At 41.5% G+C, this 27461-nt stretch overlaps 1 protein-coding gene across 1 annotated transcript in view; it reads left to right on the top strand.

Annotated features, from left to right (window-relative positions):
- The window catches only part of RPGR (retinitis pigmentosa GTPase regulator), a 117111-nt gene that overhangs the window by 79560 nt on the left and 10090 nt on the right, over positions 1 to 27461 (top strand). Inside the window, 11 exon segments of the mRNA XM_042460864.1 lie at positions 1512 to 1581; positions 1583 to 1659; positions 2188 to 2202; positions 2205 to 2249; positions 2252 to 2344; positions 5549 to 5704; positions 6913 to 7037; positions 8930 to 9115; positions 10867 to 11050; positions 13350 to 13456; positions 16279 to 16344. Of these exon segments, the coding sequence (XP_042316798.1) occupies positions 1512 to 1581; positions 1583 to 1659; positions 2188 to 2202; positions 2205 to 2249; positions 2252 to 2344; positions 5549 to 5704; positions 6913 to 7037; positions 8930 to 9115; positions 10867 to 11050; positions 13350 to 13456; positions 16279 to 16344 (1124 nt within the window).

The raw sequence follows: 27461 nt of genomic DNA on the forward strand, positions 1-27461 counted from the left end.
ATATGCCAATCTGTCCACCACAGCTTCCTAATTTACAGTGAGAAATTATCCTATTTGTATATAATATATGTCTGGTTTGCTATTATGTGCCTTATGTAAGATGTCATTTTAAACAGAAGGTCATCACAGTTAGCAACAAGTTTCAAAAGACCTCCGCTCGCTCTAATTACACACAGAACTGAGACTTTTGCTATATTTTCTGAGCTACAGTTCTTCCCCTTTCTTTCCTTTAAAAATTTAGGTTTTGGTCTAAACTCCCAGGAACTCCCAGCCAACATGATAGAAAATAAAAATTTTTAATAATATAACATCAATAGGTTTTAATGTATATACCGCCCAGATCACTGGGCATACCGAGCCGGTTTTACAATAGAGGGGATAACAACAGTTCCCTGCCCACAGGCTACAATCTAAAAGACACAACACAAAGGAGAAGGGAATGGTGGAGGGGGAGGAACTCAGGTCAGTGCTTCTCTCCCTCTGAGGCTTGGACCAAGGCAAGATGGACACGGAGGGAGGGCTCTTCTTCTTCAGGCTAGCCCCTGATGGTACTGGGCCAGCCTTCTCTCTCCTCAAGGCCGAAAAGATGACAGTTAGGGAGGGAGGAGCCTCCTTCTTCAGGCTAGCCCCTGATGGTATGGGCCAGCCTTCTCTCTCCCCAGAGGCCAAAAGATGACAGTTAGGGAGGGAGGAGCCTCCTTCTTCAGGCTAGCCCCTGATGGTACTGGGCCAGCCTTCTCTCTCCCTCAGAGGCCGAAAGATGACAGTTAGGGAGGGAGGAGACCTCTTCTTCAGGCTAGCCCTGCATGGTACTGGGCCCGCTTCTCTCTCCCTCAGAGGCCGAAAGATGACAGTTAGGAGGGAGGAGCCTCTTCTTCAGGCTCAGCCCCTGATGGTACTGGGCCAGCCTATCTCTCTCCCTCAGAGGCCGAAAGATGACAGTTAGGGAGGAGGAGCAGCTCTTCTCAGGGCCAGCCTGATGGTAACTGGGCCAGCCTACTCTCTCCCTCAGAGGCCGAAAGATGACAGTTAGGGAGGGAGGAGCTCCTGTCTTCAGGCCAGCCCCTGATGGTACTGGGCCAGCCTTCTCTCCCCTCAGAGGCCGAAAATGACGTTAGGAGGAGGAGCCTCCTTCTTCAGGCCAGCCCTGATGTATCGGGCCAGCCTTCTCTCTCCCTCAGAGGCCCGAACATGACGTTAGGGAGGGAGGGGCTCTTTCTTCAGGCCAAGCCCTGATGGTACTGGCCAGCCTTCTCTCTCCCTCAGAGGCCGAAAGATTAGTGGCCTTTCAGGTGAGGATTCGTGGAGTTGCTGTCCAAAACTAGTTTTTTCATCCGCTATTTAAACATGTTGCTTTGAAATTACCCCCTCCAGCTCCCTCAGAGTTATAAAGTCACATGATATATGTGAAGTTGCAGTTCAGAAATCATAGTTGCTGTTGTTTTGTATTATTTATCTCTTTAAATAATTTAACACTTGCGTTTACATTTATGAAGTCCTCCTTTATTAAGAGGATGGACAGCTTTTTTATGTGGGGAGACAATCTGAAGGACAAATTGGCTTGGGTGATGAAGCTAAGTGTCTGTTCCTCACAAGTGGACATCGGAAAAACTGTTTCCTGGATATCTTGTGGATATTACCACTCTGCCTTAATAACACGTAAGTGTGGAAAACCATATGTATACAGATCAGACAGTTTAGTCAGTAACATTAAGTTTCCTACGTTAGCTTGGGGATTTGGTTGCATATTATTAATGGATGAGATTTCATATTCTGTTTTTCCCTTGTTATATATTACAAATTGTTCTTTCCAAAAGCCCTGCGAATTGCACTGGCAGGACAGAAGATGGTAGGAGATGAGGTGACTTTCCTCTTTGCCACAAGAATACTCCGCACACAACATTCATTTGCTGATTCAAGTGAGGGAAGGGCAGTTAGTAATACCATCTGTAATTAGGCATAGATGGAGGGTCAGATCATGGGTCTTCCCAGGGAACAAAGGAGGTTTTATTCACCAAATCCAAGGCAGTCTCTACCTATCCCAGGACCACCATTTTTTATTGCTTTATATATATATGGGTTGTGAAGGTAGAACTTGTTCTGAAGAAAACATGCAAAATATTCCTCAGATGAATTGATTTTTCTCCTTCTGGCATCAGTCACAATTTGTTGCTTTGTTTTCTGCAGGAGATGGGGAACTTTATACTTTGGAGAGCCTGAGAATGGGAAGCTAGGTTTGTTATCGGAGCAACACAAAACAGTAGGGTTCCTCAACCTGTTTTTGGAATTTCTGGTAAAGTCAGTAAGGTTGCTTGTGGAGGAGGACATACAGTAGCACTTGCAGGTACAGATGCAGTTTATATTATAGATTTTTTTGTTCCTTGTTCCTGCTCCTTGGCTTGGGGTTCATGCAATATTTCTCTCCATCGTAAAATCATGCAAATTTGCACACTCATATAAGGACATCCAGAAAGCTCTTAGCACATTTTCACAGTGTGTCAATAAGGTAGCAGAATTTTCAAGAAGAGACTGGTAAAAAAAAAAAAAAAAAAAGGGGGGGGGGAGAAGGCCTTCTCAATGGCTGCTTCCAGATTGGAGATGACCTCCAAAGAGACCATGATGGTCCCATCCTTGCTTTCCTTCCATCAGCAAGTGAAAATTTTTATGCCATCAGCTTTTAGAGCTGACTGGGCTGGGATTTTAATGCTGACATTGCTGTTTTAAAGATCTGTATATGGCCTTTAATGAATTTTAAGGTTGAATGATTTAACTTTATAAATGTTTTAATTACTTTTTAAATCTATTAACTTTTATGACTTGTATAGATTGTAATTTGTATTATTTTAAATATGATGTGTTAGATGCCTTGAATCCAGTTATTGGAATAAGCCAATCTAATACCACTGACAACAGCTTAGCAAAAGAAATTAGTGGGGTATCAACTTCATGTCTTTCTTGTAAGCTTCCCATAGGATGCTGGTTGACTACTGTGGGAAATAGCACACTGGATTAAGCTGGGTAATCTGTGGTTGTGTAGATAGTGCTAGAATGCAGCTCCCATCAGCTTTAATCATCCTGTTTTCTCATATGGTGAATTATGATAGGAATTAATGCCCAGTAGCATCTAAAAGGCAGCATGACTCAATGGGGCTACTCATGTTGAGACTATTTAACTATTGGGACTGATATTTGGATTTTAGCCCAGACCTGGAAAAACTAGTATCAAAGCAAAGTCCTGACAAGGACTGAGATAAGTGAGGTCCATATTGCTATATCAAAGAAACAGGTCCAGCCTGAAAATTTTTTTAGCCTTGTCGTATTTCTGTATCAGGAGGCTCATGAATCCATTTCTTCTTCTGACCAGAAAGTTGAGGTGTATGGAGTACATTCCTAGATATTAAGAAGATTTTATCATCAAGATGTGCAGTGTTCTTTACAGTAGCATCTCCAATGCTGTGTGTAATCAGAAGAACAGCTTCATAGTTGAGAGAACATTTAATAATAATCTAACATTTGTCCAGAAACTTATCCTGATAATGGCCAAATATGAAGTACAGTTGCGATAGCTGTACTCCCTAATGAGGGGAAGTACAAAGAGTACAGAGTGTACAGTTTTAGCACTAAATAATGGTGGAGACTGATAGTAAAGTTGAATCCATAAACCAAACTATAGTAGAAAAAGGCTAGGATTTAACTACAGGAAGAGGATGTTGAAACAGTGTTTGCTGACAAGGTTGATTAGCTAGTAATCTCATCCTTAGCTCCTTCAATCACCGTTTTATTTGCACAGTTGACAGGAAAGGGATTCAAATGTTACACAAATTAAAGCACAAGAAAACTAGTCAAGGTCCTTTTTAGTTTGCCTGTATTTACTTTCTGTCTGGAGTTTATAGGTGGCTTTCAGATTCTTCACAAAACTGAAATACAGTAGGCTTTAGAATAGAGCTGGACTTTCAGTCTTCTAAAACAGCTAGAACACCTCCCCACAGCCATGATTATATATTTTTCAGTATTAAAAATGCAGCGTACTGATAGATTTGCAAGAGCTAAGGCAATAGTGAAAATAGGCCTGCTTAAGCAAAGCTGGGAAATCTGAGGCTTTTCATGAGAAGATTGTTCTATTTTGCTTCTATATTTTTCCAGCAGAGGGAGCTTCAATAATAAATGTAGTGCAAAGGCTGGTGTTTACACTTATATTTGGGGGGAAGTGTATCAAGGATTTCCATTTATTTTTGCATTTCCTCATCTGTTTATTATTCTGCAATGTCTATGGCTTTTTATAAATCATAATATATTTTTCAATTACTGAGTTACAAATGGGAAACATCAAGATTACTACTGTCTAAATAATGATAAAGTACTGCTAATTAAACAAATTGAAGTGTTCACATACTGAACCTTCCAAATCATTTAGAAGGAGTAGGGAATATGTGGCTGTCCAAATGTTGTTTTTGTAGTGCATTTCCTGTGAGCTCCAATCAGGTTAGCCAAAGATGAGACATGATGGGAGCTGCAGTCTCACAATACCAGAAGGGCCATATGATCCCTGGCTCTGATTAAAACCTGTTTTGGTGCCAATCAGGTTGCTGCCTGATATAAAGCCCAAATTGTGCTGCCTCTTGTGCCTTCTCTCTTTCGCACACATGCTTTTTTTGCCCAAAATATACCCACTCCCAGCCACCAACTCCAGTCCAATATATATAGTGCAGGTTCCTTCAACCTGAGGTGTGGCAGCATCCCCCTCCCAGACATGCTTGAACCACATCCCTTTCTTTATGTGTTGTGCATGAAAAATAATTAGAATGAAAGTGGTACCTAAATGTATTACTTTCTTGTCCTGTGCACAGAATTCTGCATTCTGGATCACTCAAATGATGTTATTTTTTGCAGTAAATAATACGTAAATCTAAATAAAAGTAGAATATAAGTAAATAAATAAATACGATAATTTTCTATATTGAAGCTTGAGCTGATATCAAACTGTTTATTTACCTTTTCCTAAAGCTTCTGGAACAATCTAGTTATTTCCAGTCTTATTTATATATTAATGTATGACTTAAAAAAAACGGTTGCAGTGTATTTATGCATTGTAGGCAACTTTAACAGGGCTGATGGCGAAGTTTCCCATCCCAATTTAAAACATGGCCTGCACCAAGCAAAGAACCTGGTAGCCCTCCAAAGTGGGAACCAGAACCCTATTTTACCAGGCATCCATTTCCAGATTCCATTCTTATAATTTGAAACTAACCCTCATCCACCCACACAGCTACTTTAACTTGAAAAAAACCCAGCTGATCCTGGAGTTCTCTAGAAGTGGAAAGCTTCATTGTCCCTACAGTTCTCTCTCTCTCACACACATGTAAGTAGTGCAGCTAGTCCCTGGATTGCAGTTTGCTCACCCCTGCTTTTATAGGACAGTTTGCATTTTATTGTTTTCCTACAAGGGCACCACCTCCATTTGAGCTTTTTAAACAATGTGTTATTATGAATCCTTGGATGATGGCTGACTATATGCATAATATGACATTTATGTGCCATTTCCTCCCAGGGGGAGATGTCTACACATTTGGCATTGGCCAATATGGGCAGCTTGGACATGGTACGTTTGTTTTTGAAACCTCTGAACCAAAGATGGTGGATAATTTAGGAAAGCATAAAATTTGTAATATTGCAAGTGGGGAAAATCATACGGCTTTAACAACAGGTAAGCATGCTTTTAGCTCTCACATACCCTTGCAGTGGTAACTGTGAAAATTTGCAGATTTTGTAAATGATATAAAGTTATTTGTAATAATAAAAGATGCTTGTGTGTTTATCTTTGCCTGAATACTAAGGACACCCTAGGGGTGTGTAGGGTCCTCTTAGTGCACATGCCACCATTCAGGCATGGGGTTTAGACCTTAGAGGTGTGCAAGAACCAACATAGTGTAGTGGTTTGATTGTTGGACTAGAACTCTGGAAATGCCAGGGCCCAAATCCCCACTCAGACATGGAAATCCATTGGGTTATCTTGGACAAATCACACTCTCTTGACCAAGAGGATGGCAATGGCAAACCTCCTCTGAAAGAATCCTGCCAAGGAAACCCTATGACTGGATAATTAATCAATTAATATCAAAAGTGTTACAAGATCCCTTTGTATAGGGTCACCTCAGTTAGAGCCAATTCGAAGGTACATAACAACAACAACAACAGGTGTGCACCTCTGTTTTATGTTAAAATACATTTTTAAGTAAATTAATCTGTACCATATGATACAATTAATGGTACAGATTAATTTATTTAAATTAATGTATTTTGCCCAAGGTTCAATTCCCAACTCAGCCATGAAATCCACTGGATGACCTTGGGCAAGTCACATTCTTTCAGCCTCAGAGGAAGGGAATGGCAACCTCCCTCCATAAAATCTAGCCAAGAAAACCCCATGATAAGTTTACCTTAGCATTGCCATAAATCAGAAATGATTTGAAGATGGACAACAATATAATATAATGAATCTTTAGCCAGTAGATGAAAGACACTCCACACCTTTCTAGAGATGTACCTGCAATCAGGTCTAGAATATTCATTATTCCATGAGGCTTCTAGGTGCCTCGATGTAATATTTTCTTCTGAAGGTCCTCTGCCCTCTTCAGTTAGGGAGAAGGTCCTGCTGCCTCCCAAGGGTCAGAAGAGAGTGAGCAAATGTAAAGAATGAGTGAATACTGTGATGTTTTTTGTAATTTCTTTTATTTTCATGAAAAGCCTGTTTCACAAGTTGAAAATAATATTTTAGAATTTCTGCTCTTGGAATTAAAGTGATTTCCTCTGCTAAATTATTTAGTTTCTTGCTGGAATGATGTCTATATCCACTACATTTGAAACTCCTCTGCGTTCCACATTAACAAACATACTTATTCCTTCCACACTTAGCGAATGGCCTTATGTATACCTTTGGAGATGGACGTCATGGCAAGTTAGGACTTGGAGAAGAAAATTACACAAATCAATTTGTACCTACGTTATGTTCCAATTTTTTAAGGTTCACTGTACATTCGGTAAGGCTGCAGTTTTTTTCTTCATGCTTTGAAATACTTATGTTTTATTTAGAGTAGTTCTAGCTTTTCATTTCTATTTCCCACTCTCCCTATGTACATCTCTAAGCAGGTTTCTAGGGTGCATGACATTCTGTTTCTAACAAAACATCTTTACAGCACTAGAGTTTTGGACCTGTACTGCTTGATGGTATTATAATATTATGGCTTCAGTATTGTTTGTACTTTTGGGGGGCAAGTCTTATTGAATTCAGCAGGATTTACTTGAGAGGAGACATATGAAGTATTACACTGTAAGTGGAAAAAATTCAGTCCAAAGAAATTATACTATTTAGTATGCTTTTTCTGAGAATATAAACCAAGAAAGTCTTCTCATGTCCCTTTAGATGAACTCTGATACATCTTCTAGTACAGATTGTCTCCTGGCTTGTACTGGATGTTCCATTATTGTCTTACTTCCAAATGGGCCTTTCTCATTCTCAGATACAGTGTTATTCCTCTTGCTGAGATCAGGTTAAAGAAAGCTGTCCTAGGCGAGGTTTATATACCCCAACAAACATGGGTAAGACAGCACTGAAGTTCTTATTCATAGAGAGAGAGCTTCCAGTGGGACAAGTACAAAGTTTGCATTTGAAAACATAGCCTCTTTACTGAGTAACGAGACTCAAGCAGAGTACAGTGAAGCTGTAAAACAGTTAAATGTCAGCTTTAAAGCAAGATAACATATATACCAGTAGGTGTGATTATAATAATCAGAATATGTATGGCTGGACTAACAATCTTCTGCAAGTGCAATTCATGACAATAGAGCACCATATTGGCAAGTCCTCTTCTAACTTATAGGACACCCCATCCCTCCAGTTTCATGACAGTTTTGCCCTCCCATGATGATCTATCTGTATGCATAAATTCATAAACATACAGAATTTACAAATAACATTATTCATACATAGAGTTACAGCAGGAGCTGATACATCTAATACGTGCTGCCATATTTGTATAGTTATAGTGATAATTTTATTTTATGGTTATCATCTCACCAGGAGCCCTGGTAGCACAGTAGTTAAATGCTTGTACTGCAGCCACTCACTCATAAATCACAAGGTTTGTGAGTTCAATACTAGCCAGGGGCTCAGGGTTGACTCAGCCTAGTGTCCTTCTGAGGTCACTAAAATGAGTATCCAGCTTGTTGGGTGCAATTAACTTACACCTTGTAAACCGCTAGGGAGTGCTTAAGTGTACTGATAGGTGGTATAGAAATGTTATTGCTATTGCTATATTGCTATGATGTGATCTTTCAGAAGTTGTTGAACTCTGCTTTTCAGAATCCCTGCCCAGCCTGACTTATGGTGAGGTATCATGGAAGTAGTAGTTCACAGTCATTTGGGGAGCTCTGAAGTTCCTTGCCCCACCAAATGCAGTTGCACTTCATTGTCAGCAGCTGCCACAGGGGACAGTCAAGTGGTTGAGAGCATGTTAGAAAGATACAGGCACTGATGGGGAGAAATAGTTACAAAATGAGGGTACAAGAATTTAGTTTTATCCGTTTCTTCCATGTTTTAGCTTTGCCCTAATACAGTTTAACTACAGGCAAAACATGTTCCTAAGGAAACCAAACCCAATAAAACATTTTCTTAAAAAAAAAATTGAAGCCTAAGTATTGAACATTTTAGTCTTACTGTTGTCTTTCTTTTTTTCTTCTTCTTCCGATCTGTTTGCTGTGATGATTTTGCTCTAATAACATCTAGAGATGGCCTTAGAAGTTGTTTTTACAGTTGTTTGTACCAAGAGATGAACGTTCTGAAGTCCAGGAAAGAGATTTCTGTTTGCCCTCCTCCCCCATATTTATGACAATGAACACTTACTTTAACATCTTTGTTATTCTCATGTTATAGGTAGCCTGTGGTGGATGTCATATGCTGGTATTTGCCTCACCAAGGTTTCAAGAATCAGATAAAACACATGTGCCAGACAAAAATGAACACTGCTTATCTACTGTGTTCACTGAAACAGATGGAGATACATTAATAATAGATACATTTCATCAAACGTTATCAGCACGTGTGCGACGGAGAGAAAAGGTAAAATTTTAAGTGCTTCTAATAACAATCAACAGATTAACTTCTCTTCCTCAAGTTTCTTTTATTTAAAGAATTTCCTTTAATTTTAAAATTTCCTGTTCCTTTCTGATAAATATAGTAATTTTTAATTTTCATAGTAGCTTCACTGTCCATATTGAGGGAACAGAATTTTTTTCTCTTAAAAAAAAGTCTCATCTGTCCTATAGTGCTTCTGTTTCAAATAATCATACCATAAGTAGGAATTTATCAGTTCCAGCCTTGTAAAACAGGACAAGTCAATAAAATCCCCACAGCATCTTTTTGTACATAGCCACTCACTGTACTGATATTATGATGGCACCCATTTGCAGGTCAACACAAGGCAAAGTACAAGCTGTGTCTGCAATGGAATATGTCTAGCCTGATAGTTTCTACTTCTGCAGGCCTAATTTGAGAGAATGCTGTTGCGAAATATTTGAAGAGTCCTTGTTTTACTTTACAAATTAAAATAGCCAGACAACTAGCAGAATGCATTTTGAATAATGAAATGATAGATATTTATATAGAAAATGTATAACTATCTTTAATAAATCAATAGACAATAAAGCTTCCTGCTACTGTCTTATACTTAGCATGTAACTTTCCTTTGTATCTTTCACTTGCTGACCAATGGGTTAAATCATTGGCTACTCAAAATGGTGGTCTGTGGACAGTTTTCAGGAAAGAATGAAATATTTGTAGCCAGTGACACAAAAATACAGTAGTACTAGTCTCTGTCACGCTGGTAAGAAATTGCCAGTCCCACGTGTCAAATTGCTTAAGAAACATTGGATTAAGTAACCTGTGAAAACTCACAGGCTTGAGTTTTCACTTAAATGAACATCTTCAACTTTAATCTTGCAGGCATTTCTATATGTCTTAAAACTTGCCCAGAAAGGTCTAAAGAGCATGGTCCCACTGCTGATTTCATGATTTAGGATGGAATCCTGCTGGTGCACTATGTTGGCATAACTATGTTGGTGTATATGGGGGCAGCAGGAAGAAAAAAGATGTGGGAAGAGCAATGATGAAGAAAATAAGGCACTCCTTAGTGGCTACTCAGATAAAAATGATTTTGTTTGCCTTCCCTCACCACCACTGTGAAAACCTATAAAAGAATTCCACTCTTAAAGTGATAAAAAAATAAAATAAAGGTTAATAAAAACACTCTAGGCAACTGGACAGATTACTGTATATACTCATGTATAAGTCTAGAAATTTAGGTTAAAAAACTGACCCCAAAAAACTGAGGCGACTTATGCACGAGTCAATGTAAGTACTGTATTTTAACTCATATTATATATGTATGTATGTATGGTGAAAGGTAAGAGTTTAATATGCCCTGGAAGCACTGACCCCCCCCCCCCACTCTCTCATCCATCCAGCCTTTAGTATGAGCACAAATAGTTATGCTTTCTGCTGGAATTTTGCAAGTTTTTTGGCATTCCTTTGGTTTGTCCTTTAGAACCTTTGATACATGCTCCTAAGTTTTACTCTAGACTTATCCATGGGTCATATCAAAATCCACAATTTTGGCCCAAAACCTGCCCTCAACTTATACATGAGATCGACTTATAGTCGAGTATATATGGTATGTATTTGTTCACAGTAGTATCCACTCTGGAAAAATGAATAGCAAATGCAACCCTCAGCTTGCCAACCAAGTGTTCTTTGTTGGTTACCTTTTAAGGTGATTTAAAAGGTGCTTTGTTTTCTTCTAACCCCTTTGCAAGGAAAAATCACCAGAGCAATCTAGACTGGTGCGAACACTCCCCCCACTGGGAGAAAACTTCCTAAAGCCTGAATCAGATGGCATTACCTCTACTGTTTCCCTTGATACACCCAGAGCAAACCACCCTGACACACAGGCAGCTGAAAGACAAAAAGATGCTGAATCTGCATTGGAGTATGAAAGAGGTAAACTATATTTTGAACTTTACAAGCAGTTTGTTGCAATAAAAACAATAAAGACCCTTATACATGTTAAAGACTAACAAATTTATTGTAGCATAAGTTTTCATGAACTGCCGCCCCTTTGTCAGATGCATGAAGTATTATTGAATACACATTACAATCAGGACTGTAGACAATGTGGGTAGAGGAAAATTAAATGTGGAAAAGTATTGATAGTGACAGTTACATCATTAAAACCACCCTTTTATAAAACAGTTGTCAGTTACTCAAACATTCTAGCACTAGACACTAGGTGAACTAGTTAATCCATAGTTAATAAGAGACTGCAACTCTGTCCCCACATCTAATTTGGGAGCAATACTACAAGGATCAATAACATCACTCACAATATCAGAGGTACATATACTTGCTATTCCTCAAATCTGATATATGCCAGCAATACACTCTACATTGGAAAAGTAGGACATTCTCTGTGCAAGAGGATGAATGGACAGAAATCCAACATTAGATTCAAAAATCAATTGCTGAGCTTTTCAACCTTTCTAGTCACACAGTACAGTAAGTGATTTACAGGTTGTGGTCCTTGAACAAGAAAATTACAGAGGAATACTAGAAAGAGAAGTTGTTAAATTGAACTATATTTACAAATGCCAGTCCATTAGTAGAAGTATGAAAAAGAGTCCTTGCTATTGCAAATATAACAAAAGGAATACAGTGGGTCCTCGCCTTACGCGGGGATCCGTTCCGGATCCCTCCGCGTAAGGCGATTTCCACCTATGTTTAAGCCCCATTGGAAACAATGGGGCTCGTGCACGGCGGCGCACAGGGCGCAACGGGCGCGCGCGCCCATTCAATTAAATGGGACACGCTACCCCTTCCGCCCAGCGTGCACCCCGCGGCTTGAGCGCGTATGCTCAAGCCGCGTAAAGCGCGCCCGCGTATGATGCGGGCACGCTGTATTATCAGAGAGAAACTGGCCTTTGGGAAACAGATTTATTGCTTTTACACACAATGCTAATTGACCACTTTAAAGATCTGAAAGTCCTGTATCACATTACCAGCCCTTTGAAAATTTAGGACAAGGGTCATGATTTCCACCTTTCTGGATTCTATTATGTTCCGTCCCACTCCCACAATTCTGTAAATATACCTTATCCCTGAACATTTATTATCACTCTATAGTGCCTCCCAAAAAGTGGCTTTGTATCCACAAAAGCTCATACAAAAATAAAAATCAGTTAAAGATACTGCCACATTTCCACCCCCACCCACTTCATCTGTCCTTTTTAATTAATACATACACAACCTTCATTCCAGTTCAAGCCTCTAAAAATTGACTGGAATTTCTAAAACTCAGTAATCTCATTAAAAATTCCTTTGCTTCACAGTGACCACTTTTAGTCAGTCACAGTTTGCCCTGGGAAACTGAGGTAGTCTCACACTATTTTTGAGTATTGCCATTTCTAATGTCAGACTAGTGTCCATTTATTCTTTTGTTTAGAGATTGATCTGTTTGTCCTGTGCTGGATGCAGAAGGACATGGCTGACAGAAAAATAGCACATTCCACATTGTAAGATGAAACAAGTGAATGAATGAAACCCTAATGTTGTGGGTGACATTATTAGGTCTGTAATAGTGTTGACAGAGGAGATACAGGGACACAGCACCTGGGTCTTGTGTTTGCACCCTTCTGATGTGACCTGTTGCTACTGAGTAAATTTTAAGGTGGGGGAATGTCTGTAAGCAACACTGTCCTAACACCAAAGGATCCTTATTCAGGATGTCCCATTGTAAGTTTTCCCATAACTGTCATAACAGTAAAATCTGGGCAGGGCTACCTCTTTCGTTTTTTCCTTTCCTATCATATATATTAGGAGCAAAGTTGACATGAAGCTGAGATCTGTGAAAATGATCTTCATGTCCGTTTCTTTATTAAAATTATTAGCAACCCAGGAGAGAAAATGTGGCATAATCTGTGATTGCAGTGCTGAATAAGGTGAACCAGACTCCCTCAAGCTTTCCTAATTTAAAACCACTCCCTGACTTCCCAGCCTCTTTATCATATAGGGCCAGCAAAACATATGAGTTCTGATAGGGAAAAGGGAACTCACTTCAATGTCTGCTCTCATTCATACTTTGTAAATAACTGGAACAACATTTCTTCTCCCACTAGATGAGACAAACAAAAATCTGTGTACTTTACTTGTATCACAGTCATGAACTGAAAAGGAACTAACTTCCTTTGCTTGTGCAAAAAAAGACAGCTATTTCTTACTGTACATCCTGGGTTCTGTTTTAAAGGTGATAAGGAAGAAGAGAAGAGTGATGCAGAGGAAAGTTCAAGGGAGGACGATTCAGATGAAAATGAGGGCAGAAACCTTGGGGACACCACAGATGTCTTGAATATGGTAATACATTTAAACAGTACTTTCATGCTTTGAATAGGTTTGTGGGAGAAGCACTTTCTATTGCAGCTTTCATACTGATGCATTACCCCGAGAACCAGCCATAGAATTTTCTATTATATCAAAATTTATCTTGACTTGGGGCACCTGTTAGGACTGTGAAAAGTCTCAGTGTCATTAGCTTTTAGGTTGATGGCTGCTACAGCTTCTTAGTTCTCTTGAAAACTAAGACTTCTGCTGCTGCTCATACAGCTGACATAAATTGCCTGTAATGTTCAAAATGCTTTACAATCTGTCTTGCTTAACTTGCCTCAAGGGCACTTTCCACAAGAACATCCTGGTTCCTTTTAAAACATATTGTGATGCTTGTTCTGAACTCTCTTCCATTTCTCAACGCATCTCATTATCTATCATGCTGTGTTCGCTAAAACTACATAAATGGGGATTTAAGAAGGGTATAGAAAAGTTTTAAGAATACAGACAAGTTGAGCAGGTTCAGAGAAGAGCAACAAGGATGAGAAGAGATATGGTGAACAAAACATATGAGGAAAAGTTGAAGGAGCTGGGCAGGTTCACTCTGATGAAAAGAAGACTGTGGGCTGACATGATTGTACTTTTTAAATACCACAAGGATTATCACACAGAGGAGAGTGCAAGCCCCTTCTCTGTTGCACCAGATGGTATGATTAGTTCTAATAGTTTTTCAAGTTATAAGAGAGTAGATTTAAATTAAATGTTAGAAGTAACATCTGACAGTAGGAGTGATTCAACAGTGTAACCCATTAGCTGGTGGTGCATCATTCTCTGGATGTCTCCAAAAAAGGCTGGACAGCTACCTGGTGGAGACACTAGCTGGATTTCCTGCACTGAGCAGGACACTGGACTCAGTGGCTTGTGGGGCTCCTTCCAACATATGTTTCTATGATTTTCTGCTGAAATGGGAGAAATTTATTGGCCATTTCCAACCAGATAAACCAGAATCCTAGAATCATAGTTTGTGCCTAATGGCTTCTGTGTACAACATCCTGCATTTGCAAGTATCAAACACAAACAGTGACAACTGAGCCCACTACTCTGGGTTGTCTCTCCCCAGCCAAGTTAGGATTATAGCTATGATTTGTTTGTGGCTTGAGACTGGAATTGTCTTGATGAGAGAAGACAGAATACCCAGTTCAGAGGTTACAATAAACAATTAATAAATGGAAATTCCCTGATTTGTTTAGCTGCTCCTACTTGTGACAGGAGCAATAGCTGGTGCACACTGCATTCTTTCTCCATAAGCAAAATATTTACAGCTTTCTGGCTTTTTGAAGAAGAAAAAAATAAGAGAAAACATACTAAACATACTGGATTAACAAAAGATTACAATTACAGCAATATGAATTATAGCATAAACCCTGCATAAAAGATAGAAAAGAAGAAAAAGAATACACTCCCTAAAGAAAAAGTAAAAAACCCAACCCCCACAAAATAGACAGAAAAAAATAAATAAAATTGACTTCCAGTCTTTTCCTCAGCTGCTATAACCGGATCCTAACTAAGGCCCCTCCATCTAAAAGAAAAAAGAAAAATACAGTTCTTTCTGCAATTTATCCATGTTCCAATAGTACACGTATAAAGTAAGAATTACTATACTAGATAGGAGGAACTTCCTAACAGTAAGGGCTGTTCGACAGTGGAACTAACTAGCTCGGAGAGTAGTGGAGTTTCCTTCCTTAGAGGTCTTTAATCAGAGGCTGGATGGCCATCTGTTGGGAATGCTTTGATTTAGATTTCCTGCATGGCAGAGGTTTGGACTGGATGGCCCTAGTGGTCTCTTCCAACTCTATGATTCTATGGGAAAGTTAATAAAAGGTTAGCTTTCCAATATCTATCCATTAACAATAGTTCAATTAAATTAATTCAATTTAAACAAAACACCCTCCACTCTTCAAAACTCAAATACACTCATCCCTCCACATTCACTCAAGTTAGGAGCACAGGACCCCCGTGAATATGGAAAAACCACAAATAACAAAAACGCTATTTTTTACCTGAGAGAACACCTCTCTAGGAATCTCTAGGTCCTCAAGTGCAACTCTTTGGCCAATATCTGCCATAGAATTGCTCTGGACGAGCTACAAAAGACTAGTGGAGTGTTCTCTCTAGGAATCTCTAGGTCTTTCAGTGCAACTTTTGGTTAATGTTGACCATAGAGTTGTGCTGGAGGACCTAGATATTCCTAGAGAGAGCATATTAATAAAATCTGTGAATAATCAAATCTGCAAATGTCAAAGCCACAAATGTGGAGGGAACGAGCGTAGTAGAGATCTTTTATAACTATTTTCACTTCCCTAAAATTGTGTATTTAACCATTAAAATTAACAGTTCAAGAAATCCATTATCCACATTCTACAGTACCTGTTTTTTCCATAACTTCAGTTTACCATAACACTTAATACAGTCATTAAGACAGAATTCTTTTCTTATTTTAAATCAAACAGTAACATATGTATTTGTTGATCATCTTAGTAAGATTAGAATGTAAATCAATGCCCTGCCCACACAATTCAAATAATTTAAACCTAATTAATCACTGTTATACCTTAATCTTAATATTATCATTGTTCCTCCCCTCACAGTTAACAATATATATGCTTTAGATGTAGTTTTCCACGTTAACCCCCCCCCCCCCCTTGATCTCAGCCTCCTCAGTTGTCAAATGTCAAGGCTTGTTGCTTTGAAAATACTTAAGATCTTCCTGTAGAAAAGCAGAATGCACGACTAAGAATCCTAACTGTTGACTTGATGCTGTTACTTACTGTTTATATCACATCATTTTTCAGACCCATGTGATGAGACTGAATCCCAGCGATCAATCACTAGAGTTAGCACCAATTCAAAGACAAAAGGTACCATCAGTTTGTGTGTGTGTGTGTGTGTATATATATATGTATGTATTTTGAGTTGTATATTTTTGTTGCTAAATTGTCACAATAATGAATAAATCAACTAATCCTTTAATTACTTTTAATATTACTGTCATTAATGCAGTATTTAGAATTTAGTGGTTTCCTGCAACAAATGATGGGCATCTTTTGATTTAAGCAACATCTCTCTTCTTTTTGCTTTTTTTATTCATTTCCTGTATTTATGTCTCTTTCCTGTCAAGCTATTTACTTTTCCTTTTAAAGTTCTGCTTTGTTTGCTGTCTTGTTTGCTCTCATTTTGTTCTTAATGCTCTTCTTTTTTCTTTTTTCTTTTTCTTGCTTTTCATATGGAGTAGAAGAAATATAAAAACGCAAACGTGAATGCTGATGGTAAGGGTGGGTTGAAAAAATCTTATCTCTCCCAGGTTCAGGAGGGGTTGAAATTGTGTGAAACATCTTCTCAGGTGGAAACTACATATTCAGAGTGTTTTGGGGAGGATCACTCTACAGAAAAAACTTCTTATGATGCTTTTGTGAGGAAAATTAAAGCTGGCAAAAAATATTCAAAAAATAAATCTGAACAGTCCATCGCTGTTAGTACAGTGAAATGTGACACTCAGCAGATTATTAAAGGCGCAAAAAGGAAAGGAATGGATCCAATAAGTTCCAGTTCAACTCAACAAGATATTCCTCGTAGCCTTACTAGAGATAATATGATGGAGATGTTATTTGTGGATCATCAGGAAGATAAAGCCAAGGCTAAAGTATTGAAACCTGAAAAATGTGGGACTATATATGTGCAAGCTAAAGAAAGCCACAAACATCCAAGTGAGTTAAAACACAAAGAAAAAATAATGAAACAAATAGCAGTAACTGTGTCATCTTCATCAAGTGAGGAAACAAGTAATGGCTCAGCAAAATATGTTCTTCAGATAAATCAGTATAATTATGAAAACATGTCAAAGAGAGAAATGGAAGCAGAAAACAGAAATATTAAATGGGAAGAAAAACACTATGCCTACAAAGAGAGGGAGAGCTTTGAAGATATCAGTGTGCAAGGCCAGAATGAAAAGAAGATGAACATAGAGGAGCAATTAGATAAGAATGGCCACACACAAGAAGATAATACAGAAAGTAAGCAAGGCAGTGAAAAAAGTGAGATGGTTGTGGAAGAGGCTGAAAGTGAAGATGGGGATCAAGATGAAAAAGTTGACAGTGAAGTAGAGACTGAAGGAGACGGAGATGAAAATGAAGCTAATGAGAACCATAAGGAAGATGCCTTAGTAGCCATAGACAGAGATGAAAAAGATGAATTGCAGTCTGAACCAGAAAATGGGGCTAAATTGGGAGATATACTAGAAGAGAATCTTCAAGTAAGATATGCTGAAGAAAAAGATGACACAGATGTTGAACTGCAAGAAGAGGAAGAAGAAGCTGTAGATGAAGTTGAAAAGGAAGAAAACATACAGGAAGGTGAATTTGTAGAGGAAACTGGCATATTAGAGGAGGAACAACAGAAAAATGAGTCAAAGAAGGAGCAAGAAAAAGAGATAAACAAGACTGAAGAGGAAAAAGAAAGTTATGAAGAATGGGGAGATGAAAAGGAAGAAGGGGATGAAGAAAGGACAGGTGGGAAGGAACAAGGGGAGGAAGGAAAAGGAGATGGAAAGGAGCAGGGGTATCAAGAAAGAAATGAGAAGGAAAATGGGGAGGAGGAGGAAGAGGAAGAGGAGGAGGAGGAGGAGGGAGGGGTGATGGAGGAAGAGCAGGAGGAGGAGGGTGGTATGGAAGAGGGAGTGGGGGAAGGAGGGATAGAAGAGGAAGAGGGGCATGTGGAGGAAGTTGAAGCAGAGGAGGAGGATGAAGAAGGAGTAGAGAAGGCAGAAGGAGGAGGGATGGAGGAGGACGAGAATGAGGAAGAGAATGAGGAGGAGGGGGAAGGGGAGGAAGAGGAGGAAGAAAACGAGGAGGGGGAAAGTGTGGAAGATGAAGAAGACGGGGTAAGAGGAGAAGATGATGAGGAAGAAGCTGAAGAAGAAGAAGCAGAGGAGGAAGAGGAAGAGGAAGAAAAAAATCCAGAAGAGGAAGAGGAGAGAGGAGAAGAAAATGAAGAAGAGATGGAAGATAAATCAGCAGCTGAAGAGAGTGAAGAAGGGGAAGAGGAGGAGGAAGAGGAGGTAAACAGGAAAGACAACCAAGAAGAGGAAGAAGATGAACATGAAGAGGAAGAACAAGTTGGTAGGAAAACCAAAGATTTTAAACAACAAGAAAATATTAAAAGCAGAAAGCAGGAAACAAACAGTAAAACAAAAATTCCTAAACAAAAAGTTAAATCAAAACAGCATGCAGTAAATGGACTGCAGCATTCACAACAATTTTGGAACAATGTGCTCCCACATTATTTGACGCTAAAATAGCTCTGGAATTGAATTTCTCACAGAGATTTCTAAACTACTATGCCAACTTTTTAAACTTTTTTTTACAAAACAGACACTAAGATTTTATAAAACTGCCTCGAATTTCAGATTTTCAAAAGCACTTTAAATGTAATCATGCATAAGTAGAAATCTGCTATTAAGAATCAGAGACAATGTTTGTCACTATCTTATGTTTGTAACCAATGGCTTGCCTGTGCTAAGTGTACATTTCCTATAATTGTTTCCTGATGTTGTGAGGCTAGACCTACATGTGCAGTTGCCAAGGAAATGCCCTGTGTTCAGCAGTACATCACATTCTGCTAATACTTTAGAAGGCTTGATATGTTTCATCAGTTTGGTTTATAATCACTACAGCAGTAATAACAGTCCTGCAAAGTACTACATATACTCATCTATGCATCCAAAAAATTATGCCAAAAAATTTAACCCCAAATGATGGGTCAACTTTTGGTATGGTAATACTGTTCAAAAAAATCACAGTGGTTCTTTTGAGTTTCACTGCAGCAGTGGTGAGAGCAGAGGGTATCCTAAAAGAAGTGCTGCCACTCCACCACCACCACTGCCACCACAGTAGGGAAATCCCAAAGAGACGTGGTGGGAGGGAGTGGGGAGTGATTCATGCTTTTATTAGTATGTCAAGGGAGACTGTTGTGTAAAAGAAGTGCTGCCCTCCATACCACTTTCCCTTCCTCAGAAAAAGCCCCATCACTACAACATCCCTGCAGCTTCCCTTATCTCTTAGTGCTCCATGAGGGCATGTGCCAAAGAACTATAGCTGCCACTATTGCCACATCCATACTGCTTCTTCTACCTTTCCCTCTCAGTTTGGGCTCTCCAGCTCATAGAGCGACTGTTAGGTTTCTGCCACTTTAAAAACAGAGCAGATAAACAAATTCTTCTTCTTCTTCATGGTCTCTGCGAATCACACAAATGGGTTTATTCTGCGCCTGCGCAGCAATCCTCGGAAACTTCTAGAATCTCTAGGCAGAAAGTAATGTATCTTTCGGCAACTTTTTGGCGGTAGCTCCACCCACCCATATATAAGGCCCCTGGTGGCCCGCTCCTCTTCAGTTCCGAATGAGCCGCTAATCAGCGCGGCAACAAGCGTTGTCAAATGAGCAGACACTGAGGGGATGGATGGGCGGGTTTGTGTGAATTCGCAGATGACCACTCGAAGAAACACAATTACAGGTGAGCAACCTGTTCTTCTTCTTCGTGGTCTCTGCGAATCACACAAATGGGTTTAGACTAGCGAGCTATAGTCAGTGGAGGAGGGAGTGTCAATAACCAATAATCACATATCAATAAAGTATGTAAACCAAACAACTGTGTTATTTATTAACAGTGCAACAGGTCTATTGCATGGCAGAGAGTAACACTGCCCTCCCAAAGGCTGCATCATGCCTGGCCCTTGCATCCAGCCTGTAGTGTCTAATGAATGTCAAAGGCTGGGACCAGACAGCTGCCTTACACACATACTCAAGGGGAATCCCCGTCAAGAAGGCTGAGGATGCAGCTACCGCCCTAGTTGCATGGGCTCTAACCCGACCTGGTAGAGGCTTTCTAGCCAGTTCGTAGCAGAGGTGGATGGTACTGGCCACCCACTTGGAGAACCTCTGTGGTGACACCGGCAGCCCCTTCTTGGCTTCGGAGTAGCACGCAAAATCTTGCAGTATGGGCGTTCAGCCGGGAGGCAAAGAGGTCGAGGAGGGGGGTTCCCCAACGATTGAAGAGTAGGGAGACCACCTCTGGATGTAGTCTCCATTCGTGGCAAGTGGAGGGTGACCTGCTGAGTTGGTCTGCCAGGTCGTTCTGGTCGCCGGGCAGGTGGATGCTTTGTAGCAGAATTTTGTGTGCTATGCACCATTCCCAAATGCGGGTGGTGGCTAACAACAGAGTCCTCAACTTTGTACCTCCTTGTTTGTTGAGGTAGTACATAACGGTGGTGTTGTCGGTGAGAAGAAGCACCACCTTGTCCGCGAGGACCGACTGAAAGGCTCTGAGTGCTTTCTCCACGGCAAGCATTTCCAAGACGTTGATGTGGAGAGTAGCTTCCGCCGGTGACCATTTGTCCTTTATTGTAAGGTCCAGCGTGTGGGCGCCCCATCCTTGTAGGGAAGCGTCCGTAGTCAGAGAGATGTCCGGCTGAGGGGGTAGGAATGGCATCCCCACACAGACGTTGTCGGATTGGAGCCACCATCGTAAAGACCTCTGTACAGTCCTCGGGGTGGTGAGAAGCTCGGTAGGCGTGTGTCGGACGGAGTAGAACACGGATAGGAACCAAGATTGAATGGGCCTCAGACGCAGTCTGGCTCACGGTGTGACGAAAGTGGTGGAGGCTAAATGTCCCATGGCGATTTGCACTGCACGGGCCTGAAGACGTCTTCGGCGCAGGCAGGGTTGCAGGGATGCACAGAGGGCCTAGAACCTTGTCTTTGGAAGGTATGCCCTCATCTGCAGGGAGTCCAGCGTTGCTCCTATAAAGTCTATTCGCTTGGTAGGAGTCAAGTTGGACTTGTCGAAGTTGACCTGTAGTCCCAGTGCTTGCAGCAGGGATAGGGCAAATTCCAGCTGCTTGAGAAGCGTGTCCTTTGAGGATGCTGCGAAGAGCCAGTCGTCCAGGTATGGGAAGACTGTGATTCCCTTTTGACGCAGGTATGCCACCACGGGTGCCATGCACTTGGTGAAGACTCTTGGAGCTGTGGAAAGGCCAAAGGGAAGGACCTTGTACTGGTATGCCTGGTGTCCGACAGCAAAGGCGAGGAACCTGCGGTGGTCCTCCAGGATCGCTATGTGAAAGTAGGCATCTTTCAAGTTTAGCGTCACGAACCAATAGCCTTCCTGTAGGAGTGGTAAGATAGAAGCAAGGGTTACCATCCTGAATTTTTTGTAGACAATAAAGTCATTGAGGGCTCGAAGATCCATTATGGGTCTAAGGCCAGAGTCTTTCTTCGGTACAGTGAAGTACCTGGAAAAAAAGCACCGCTTGAACTCAGAGGGAGAGACGGGTTCAATGGCACCTTTGTCTAGAAGAGTGCGCACTTCGTCGAGAAGGGTGTCCGAGGGGACGGTTGAAACAAAGGCTCCAGTTGGTGGGAGCTCAGAGAACTCTAGGGCATAGCCCCTGCAGACGATGTTAAGTGCCCAAGAGTCCATAGTGATGGCAGCCCAGTTGTTGAAGAAAGGGCTCAGCCTGTTGGAGGTGACGAGGTGCGCGGGAACACATCAGAACCTCTTCTTGCCCTGGCCATCCTTCTTCCTATACCCTTGCTGGTATCTGGGTTGGGAAGATTGGCGCCTGTCTGATGGGGGAGCAGGCGACCTGGAGGACCGGCCCTGAGGGTTATTGTCCTGGTGATAAGGACGGTCCTGGGGCTGAAAACGGTACTGGCCTCCTGGGTGCCAGGGGCGCTGACCAGGATACCTCTGACGAGGGGATTTAGATGGTACAGAGGACATACCATGCTTCCTAGCCGCGGTCTTCATCCGGTACCTGAAGCTGAGCTTCTCGTCCATGTCTCTATTGAAGAGGTCCGAGTTGTCGAAGGGCATGTCTTCAATAGCCGCCTTAGCCTGAGGAGTGAGGTCTGAGGACCGGAGCCATGCATAGCGGCGGAGAGCTATGGAGCCAGAGAGGATCTTAGACGCACAGTCCGTGGAGTGTCTGGCAGAGATGATGTGCTGTCCAGCCATCAGGTGGATCTCGTTCCTGAGAGCCGCCATCATACGCCTCCTGTCATTGGGCAAGTCAGCAATGGTGGGGTCCATCTTCTCCACCAGGAACTGGACGTAGGCCCCCATGCAAGCCGCATAGTTCGCGATCTTGAGGTCAAGGGCCGCCGAGGCGTAAAATTTCTTAGCCAGGCCATCTAACTTTTTACTGTCCTTGTCAACGGGCGAGGACGAGGTTTTAGGGGCGAAAGTAGACTGGGCCCCTTCCACGATAGCTGAATTCAGCTTGGGATGGTTTGACAGCCAGGACAGCGTGGATGGAGTGACCCGGTACAGGTTCTCGATCCTGCGCGAAGTTGACGGGATGGTGGCTGGAGCGTCCCAAGAATGCTTGGCGATCTTCTCTAGGGACAGGAGGTAAGCCAGGGCTGGTGGAGCCGGGGCAGAGCCGTGGATCCTCCTTTCCACCGGGTTGAGAGCATCATCTTCAGGATGGGCGACCTCCAGCTTGAGGGCGTCAGCCATCCGTATGATTCTGTCTGCAAAGGCCTGAACGTCATCCGTGGGTGAAGGGACGGAAGGGCCTTGAGGCACAAACGGGGCGTCCTCGTCCGAGACGGGGGACACGGAACGAGGAGAGCCCGAGTCGGAACTCAAGGGGGATGGGCTCCGCCGTCTGATGAGAGGGTCGGATGTCCCGAGGTCGTCCCGGCGGGGTGTGTCACCATCCGGAAGACGGGCTCGAGAGTGAGCACGGAAGTCCCAACGCAGGCGGGACGGGTCAACCGGGATGAAGTACTGTCCCGTACGCTGGTCGTGGACGAGATCCGGGAACGCCTGGAAGAGGTCCCGATCATGGTCTGTAGGAGCACCATGGTGTGCAGCTAGAGCCTCGTCGGCTTCGGTACCTAGCGTGGCCCAGTCCCGTGAGGAAGAGATACATTACTTTCTGCCTAGAGATTCTAGAAGTTTCCGAGGATTGCTGCGCAGGCGCAGAATAAACCCATTTGTGTGAATTCGCAGATGACCACTCGAAGAAACACAGTTACAGGTGAGCAACCTGTTCTTCCCCCTTCCCTGTCCCCGAGACAGCCTCTCCTTTATACTGGCTACTTGGGTAAGCAAGCTTGGCTGATTTTATTGGCATCAGTTGTCTGTGGTTCTTTGGTGCTTGCCCTCATGGAGTGCCAAGAGGCAAAGGGAGCAGCAGGGACACCGCAGCAGCAGCAGCAGCAAGTCAGGAACTTTCCCTCAAAGGCAAGAGCCAAGTGATGAAGGGAGCAGCAAGAAGCTTCAGCACTTCTTTAGCATTTGCTCTTATGGAGCATCAAGAGGCTAGGGAAGCAGTGGGGATGTGGTGGCAGCATCCCCAAGTTATCCACGGGTCATATTAAATTCCATGATTTTGGTCCCTAGATTTATATGTGAGGTTGACTTGTACACAAGTTTATATGTTAGTTCAGTAGTATTATCTTCATATTATCTATAGGAGGAGTAAAGACTAAGGTAACATTGGCTTGCCTAAGGGCCATGTACCTGTTGAGTCCATAGAGGAGGCAAGATACCTCAAGAGAGTTCATGATTGGGGTTCAGTCTCCTGGCATGTTAAGAGTGTTTAATTCTTTTAAAACCATCTTTTACATAGAGCTTATTCTTTGGGCTGTCCCCACCTCTCTTGAAATCTGCACCTCTTATCCAGACACTTCACCCCAAGGTGGAGTCTTTCCATCTTCTGAAGACTTTTGATCCAACAGCACACTTCTGCTGGCAGAGTGAAAAGATTAGAAGAAGACTAAAAGTACAATTATTTTTGTTGAGCCCTTGCCCTATTGTCCTCTGTTCCTCTGGAAAAGCACTGGCAATACTGGGGGCTGCAGAGGGTCCTGCTGACAGGGGGAACTGTGGAGTCCAATCCTTTAAAAAAGCAGTATGCCCACATGTTGTTTCCATGGTCCACATATGCACTTCCAACTTCCAGGGTGCATTTTAGGGACATTGGTGTGTGTGTGTGTGTGTGTGTGTGTAGGGGAGCTCTTTGCCTGCAGTTCTTCAGTTGTTGCATGGAACAGTGAAAAGGAATGGTATCCTATTTGGAAATACTTTTGTCCTGTGTTAGATTCCCAGCTGCTAGGGGCAGTAATTGGGAATAGCTCATTCTAGTGTGCCCTGGTTGCAAGATTCCCAGAAGTATCTGGCTGGTTAGTGTTAACAGCCACTGATATAAACATGCCTTTAAAATGGGCTTCCCTTCTAATTGTATGCTTTCAGTTCAAAACACATGCAGATGAAGGACAAAGCATCTTAATACAGTAATAAACAAATAAGTGCAAGAATGATGTATACAAGTATGTGTTTTCTGTTGCCATTTTTTCCAAACATATTTCTATACTCACAGACTGCAGTCCGTTTAATGTATTTGACGTGCCTTAAGAAATTATAATAAATACAAAGGTGCATCTTTAAAATACAGTTTGTTACATTAATTCTTTATCATTGTCATGTGACAGCATGTGTAAATGAGTATGTATGGGGCACTGTTTGTTTTTAAAATAATATGCTTATTTGTACCATTGTTATAAACATAAATCTTTGTGAATGGTTTGGGGAGATGCTCAGCTCAGGATTTCATTGTCCCAATTAAAAACTATGTACCAGTTTCTAATGAAATCTAGTCCACACATCTGGTCATATATCTGACTAGTGTGATATATTGCTTAGTTTTAAGGTATGATAATTATACAGAAAGGAAGCGTTAATAACTGAGCCAATGGTTGGACAGGTAGAGAACGTTTGGAATGAAACCCATTTAATGCCTGTATGTCGCAGTATTGGTTTCCTAAATAGGCATTTATTTTTTAACATATCTTCTCCAGCCATGAGGAGTAAAGCTGCCTTCCATATTCAACTGAAACTGAATCCCATGTATTTGATTAATCATAGTGTGCTATACTGGAAAATACATTCCACATGAACGATCTTGTACCAAAAATGACTTACCCAATTATGTTCTCAAAAGACTTGTCTCTCCAGCCTCACACTCTCATGTAATATATTAATAGTGTATAACAATTTGATTAAATTTGCCAAACTTTTGTAGTGTTTATGGATGCTTCAGTTTTTCTCACAATTTTAATACTTTTGTGTTTGTTTTTAAAAAGATTTGAAATGTAAGTTGAATTATGGAATGGTGATCTGGACTTTTCCCCCCAAGACTGCTTCTGACTTTAAAAAATCCATTTAAGAAGTCAACATGTATGGGCTTCCTCATATTTTTGAAAATGTGTGTGTGCATGCACACTGACTGTCGTTCTAAACAAGATGTGAGCATCTGCCAGGCTTGGAGGGACAGCATTAGCCCTTCACATGGGCCAAAGGGCTGCATCTCCCTTTTGTCATCCATCCAGATTTGCCCCAGAAAGGCTGAAAGCACCCTTCAGCATAGATTTGTGCCATATGGGGGAGAGAAGGTGAAATAGTATGGTATAGTGGTTTGAGAATTGGACTGTGACTCTAGAGACCAAATCCCTGCTCAGCCACGGACCCACTGAGTGATCTTGAGCAAGTGTCATGCAGTTGTGAGTTCCCTTCTGCTCCTGCTGAGTAGGATGATACTCCTTGGGGATCTACCTGAGCTACCGTTACCCACTGATTCCCCCCCCCCCCCCCTTCATGAATAACTCAGTGGAAGTTACTGAAATAATGTGTCTTGTGCTTTCCACCTGCCTCTGATGGACAAATACATACACACCCAGCAAAAAGCATGTGAAAAGAGTTTGGAAAGAAAGGAGTCTTTAAAGGAAGCTTTATTCTGAATATATTTACATTAGCAAAAGAGTATCTCTTACATAAAAAGCACCTTGCTTCAGGTACACTTAGAAGATGTTACAAAGTTACGGAATAGTCTAGGTCATATTCAGACAAGATCACAAAAATAAACACAAGCTCTAACATGTCTAGCTACATATTTCATCCTATTCTACTCACAAACAGATGTCCTGAACAAGCTGGAAGTCAGAATTGTGTGATTCAATCTCGACAAAGTGACCTTAGATACAGCAGGCATCCTGCCCTTTTGCTCTGTTCTTCTCTTTGCCTCATGGCCACCTGAGGCTTTTATAACTTTTTCCTTGGAAGTATCTCAGAGCTTTGGCATATCACCCAGCTGATCATCTCATTGGGCAATTTGCACTTAGTGTCTCTGTGATTCCAGTAAATGCTGCTTAACACCATTACTTTATTAACTCTTTGGTTATCTAGAATGGAGCCTATATCCCTCAGCTGTGTTGCCCAGAAATTCACTCTCTCTCGGTCTCAGAAGAAAGTAAAGACAAACAAGAAACCCCATGGTAGGTTTGCCTTGGGGTCTCTATAAGCTGTAAATGTCTTGAAGACACACAACAACAACACAATCAAAATAGGTACAACAATACAGTGCATCTAATTAACTCATTACAGTAGTTTATCTTAGCTTCCAGTGAAGGCAGGTTGAGGGCATAGTAGAAGGATTAAGTCAGCTGTGATTATTTCCACTCTGTTTACAGATAAAACAAGGATGGACATTTGCTTTTTACAAAAAGACTCCCAGCGCTTGGAAACATTCATGTTGATGCTAATTTATTAACCCCAATATTAATTAGGAAATTAATTTGTTAGCATAAAATGTTGAGGGTGAAAATTAATAAATCATTTGCATTGTTTTTGTGGTGGTGGTGTGCCTTCAAGTCATTTCTGACTTACGGTGACCCCTAAGATGAACCTATCACAGGGTTTTCTTGGCAAAAATTCTTCAGAGAGGGTTTACCATTTCCTTCCTCTGAGGCTGAGAGAGAGTGACTTGCTGTGGCAATGGGCTCTAAAAAACACACCAAAAAAAAACCCTAATACAGTCATGTCCATAATCCAGCAGTGGGCATCAGCTGACAGAACTGCATCTCCTTCAGTGAAATTGGGAAGGGTGGTTACCTCATCACCCAGCCTGGTCCAGAGGGC

The sequence above is a fragment of the Sceloporus undulatus genome, chromosome 3 (genome assembly GCF_019175285.1).
Source record: "Sceloporus undulatus isolate JIND9_A2432 ecotype Alabama chromosome 3, SceUnd_v1.1, whole genome shotgun sequence".
Lineage (NCBI taxonomy): Eukaryota > Metazoa > Chordata > Lepidosauria > Squamata > Phrynosomatidae > Sceloporus > Sceloporus undulatus.